Source organism: Amphimedon queenslandica, unplaced genomic scaffold (genome assembly GCF_000090795.2).
Source record: "Amphimedon queenslandica unplaced genomic scaffold, v1.1 AMPQUscaffold_9621_Cont18264, whole genome shotgun sequence".
Taxonomy (NCBI): Eukaryota; Metazoa; Porifera; class Demospongiae; order Haplosclerida; family Niphatidae; genus Amphimedon; species Amphimedon queenslandica.
In genome coordinates this window covers 1-3,964 of record NW_003550107.1, presented here as the reverse complement: position 1 = coordinate 3,964, position 3,964 = coordinate 1, and the positions used below count along the sequence as shown (strand labels likewise).

At 35.8% G+C, this 3,964-nt stretch overlaps 1 protein-coding gene across 1 annotated transcript; it reads right to left on the bottom strand.

Moving 5' to 3' along the window:
• Nucleotides 1–3: 3 nt before the first annotated feature.
• Nucleotides 4–3,023, bottom strand: LOC100636005 (CAD protein-like; the record flags this gene model as incomplete). The annotated part of the gene is made up of 14 exons (XM_003391349.1): nt 4–50; nt 97–172; nt 249–364; nt 408–474; nt 586–708; nt 940–1,119; nt 1,185–1,303; nt 1,410–1,635; nt 1,763–1,930; nt 1,975–2,062; nt 2,117–2,211; nt 2,304–2,492; nt 2,663–2,851; nt 2,916–3,023. Coding segments are annotated over 14 exons (1,791 nt in total), but the record flags the coding sequence as incomplete, so codon positions are not given.
• Between the last annotated feature and the right edge of the window lie 941 nt (nt 3,024–3,964).

Genomic DNA, 3,964 nt, shown 5'->3' with positions numbered 1-3,964 from the left:
ATTAAGATCCTGTGCTGGTAATACTAACGTGGCATCACCTGAATGCACACCTGGAGAGACCAAAATATAAATACATGTACATGTACAATAGCATACCAGCATTCTCTACATGTTCGCTGATTGCCATAGCAACAATGACACCATCACAGGCAACAGAATCAACATCAATTTCCTATAAATAAAATAATAATAAAATTACATGTACCTTTTAAAAATATTTCGTATATGTACATGTGAATTATTTATACCTTGGCGTCTTGAATGTATTTTGAAATAACTACAGGATGATCCTTAGAAACAGCGACTGCATCATTCAGGTACAACTTGAGGTCATGATTGGAATAAGCAACATTCATAGCAGCACCTGATCAACATCAACAACAATCATGTGACTATCATGTGCTTACCACTGAGGACATAGCTTGGGCGTACAAGACAAGGATAACCGACTGACTCACAAAACTCATTAGCAGACTAAGAGAAAGAAAGAGAAAAAAGAAGACAAAAATATAAGGACATATACATTTATACTGAACTTTAGAGGTAACAATTTCATCTGTGAATTAGGAATTTAATGTTCCTTACTTCAATCTGTGTTAGTTCTTTCCAGCGAGGTTGTTGTACTCCGATTGTGTCCAGTAAACGTGAGAACTTGTACCTGTTCTCTGCACTGTCTATCATCTCTGGAGACGTGCCTAATATCCTAACCTACAAACCACATGACAATCACATGATATAGACATGTATCACATGACGATACAAGCAGGGTTTCCCACAAAGCATGCTTCATGAGCTGACAGTACTACAATACAGTACATAGGGACTTTGACCAAGTTTTTGAGACTCAAAAAATTCAATGACAAGAAGCTACAGTACTAATATGCCAAAACCCTGTGGAAAACCCTGACAACACTAGATGCAGCTACATGTAGTACGTACCTTTTGGTGGTATAGAGGCATAGCTATATTATTAGGTAGCTGCCCTCCCATTGATAGAATGAGTCCCTCAGGCTGCTCAAGATCATATACGTCCATCACCGTCTCGAAAGAGAGCTCGTCGAAATACAACCTCTCACACTCGTCATAATCAGTACTGACTGTCTCTGGGTTGTAATTAACCTGAACAGGCATAGATAATATTAATAATTTATTAGTATATGATGCTGTTATCTTATTGTTAATACCATTATTGTCTTCTTTCCTAGTTTTCTTAATTCTCTGATGCAACCCACGGCACAAGAATCAAACTCAACTGAACTGCCAATCCTGTACACACCAGACCCAAGTACCATGATAGCCCCACCTACACATTATTAATGATGCTATTAATTTATGCATAGTATCTATAAAAGATCTTTTGCTAAAATTAGTACATGATAATAAAAGTAAATTTTACAGGTGCTACTAACCAGGAAAGTCCAAATCATTTGTTTCCCCATTATAAGTCAAGTATAGGTAATTAGTGTGGGCGGGGTACTCAGCAGCAACAGTGTCTATTTGTTTAATGGAGGGAGTGACCGAGAGAGATTTACGAAGTCCTCTGATGGCTAGCTCTGTTGAATTTATAGAACGAGCAATCTGACGGTCGGAGAAACCCAGCTGCTTCGAATATAACAGCATTTCTTTATTGAGCGTCTGGAAAATAAAAAATTAATAAAACAATAACTAAATGGAGGTAAAACATTAAGGGGTAAGCCTAAGCAAGCAAAGCAATAACTTTAAGTTACGTGTATTTCTTGGCTTTCTTTATTACTGACTATACCTGTTGGTCATGTTTTCCTAGCATGTTGTTACAGTCAATGATATTCTTCATTTTGTAAAGGAACCATTTGTCAATTCGTGTTAGCTGGTATAACTCGTCAATGGAATAACCAGAGTCCAGTGCAGCTGCTACTGTAAAAATACGCTTGTCAGTCGGATGATTGAGATCCTGTGACAAATATAATTAATAATAATCAATTAATTAAGATTTACTTCTTTTCTAAGTTGTAAGAATTTAGGATCAAATCCGAGGCAAGACTCATTGACCATCCTTAGTGCTTTCTGTAGTGCCTCCTCAAATCTTAAAATAATAATAATCATAAAATAATTTAAACATCTTACAATCTGATCTCACTTCCTTCCGACTGCCATAACTTCTCCAACACTCTTCATGCTGCTACCAATCTCAGTGCTGACGTGGGTAAACTTGGACAGATCCCAACGTGGTATCTATAATAATAACAAAAACAATGAAAACACCAGCTGATTGAAAAAAAGCTAGAAACATAACATGCACGCAATACATGTATCCGAGCACTTACTTTCACGACGACATAATCCAGGGATGGTTCAAAACAAGCCGTAGTTGCTGTGGTAACAGAGTTCCTTAGTTCCGGCAGGGGGCGTCCCAGAGCTAGTTTAGCAGCAACATAAGCAAGGGGGTACCCAGTGGCCTTTGAAGCAAGGGCGGAGCTACGGGAGAGACGGGCATTCACCTCAATGATGTAATACTAGAGAGAAAGAAAAAACCAATCACAAAATAATAAATAATATAATAAAAAATAAAATTTAGTAATAAAGGTTTTACATATGTTATATTTTAATGAAAAATACAAGTACATGTGATGTATAAGTGGGTGTCTCCAAAAATAGGCGTGTCTTATAGTGGGTGTGTCCTTACCTGTCTGGAGTCGGGACTCAGGGCATATTGTATGTTGCATTCTCCAATGACTCCAAGGTGACGTACGGTTTTAATGGCAACGGATCTCAATAGATTATACTCGTTATTGGTCAGTGTCTGAGATGGAGCAACCACAATGGACTCACCTGTATGGATACCAAGGGGATCTAGATTCTCCATATTGCATACCTATAAGATATAAATATTTTTAAATATTTTTAAATATTGTTTTATAAATTCAGTTGTGTCTTACGGTGATGCAGTTGTCATAGGCATCTCTAACGACTTCGTACTCAACTTCTTTCCATCCCTTCAGACTCTTATCAATTAGAACCTGGCGAGATATGAGGAAATGTGATTTCTATGTATACATGTATGTATTTTAGTTTTTGATAAAAAAAGCAAAAGCTATAGCCCATGGATTTTTCCAAAAAATGGCCAAAAATTGCCCCAAATTTTTATTACATTTTCTGATACATATTGATGTACTTATGCTGTGTAGAAAGTTTGAGCTGATTCCGACTTAAATTTTTCAAGTTACGACCATTTTTAAAAATAGGCCAAAATCTGAAAAAATCCCTGTACTATAGCCCATGGTTTTTTCCAAAAATGGCTAAAAAATCACCTCCAATTTTTATTACATTTTCTGATACATATTGATGTACTTATGCTGTGTAGAAAGTTTGAACTGATTCCGATTTAAATTTTTCAAGTTACAGCCATTTTTAAAAATCGGCCAAAATCTGAAAAAATCCCTGTACTATAGCCCATGGTTTTTTCCGAAAAATGGCCAAAAAATTACCCCCAATTTTTATTACATTTTCTGATACATATTGATGTACTTATGCTGTGTAGAAAGTTTGAGTTGATTCCGACTTAAATTTTTCAAGCTACGGCCATTTTTAAAAATAGGCCAAAATCTGAAAAAATCCCTGTACTATAGCCCATGGTTTTTTCTGAAAAATGGCTAAAAATCACCTCCAATTTTTATTACATTTTCTGATACATATTGATGTACTTATGCTGTGTAGAAAGTTTGAGCTGGTTCCGACTTCAATTTTTTAAGTTACAACCATTTTAAAAAATAGGCCAAAATCTGGAAAAATCCCTGTACTATAGCCCATGGTTTTTTCCGAAAAATGGCCAAAAAAATTACCCAAATTTTTATTACATTTTCTGATAAATATTGATGTATTTATGCTGTGTAGAAAGTTTGAGCTGTTTCGGACAAATATATTTCGAGTTATGAGCAATTTAAAAACGAGCCAATTTTTAGGGGAAAAAGCAAAGGCTATAGCCCAT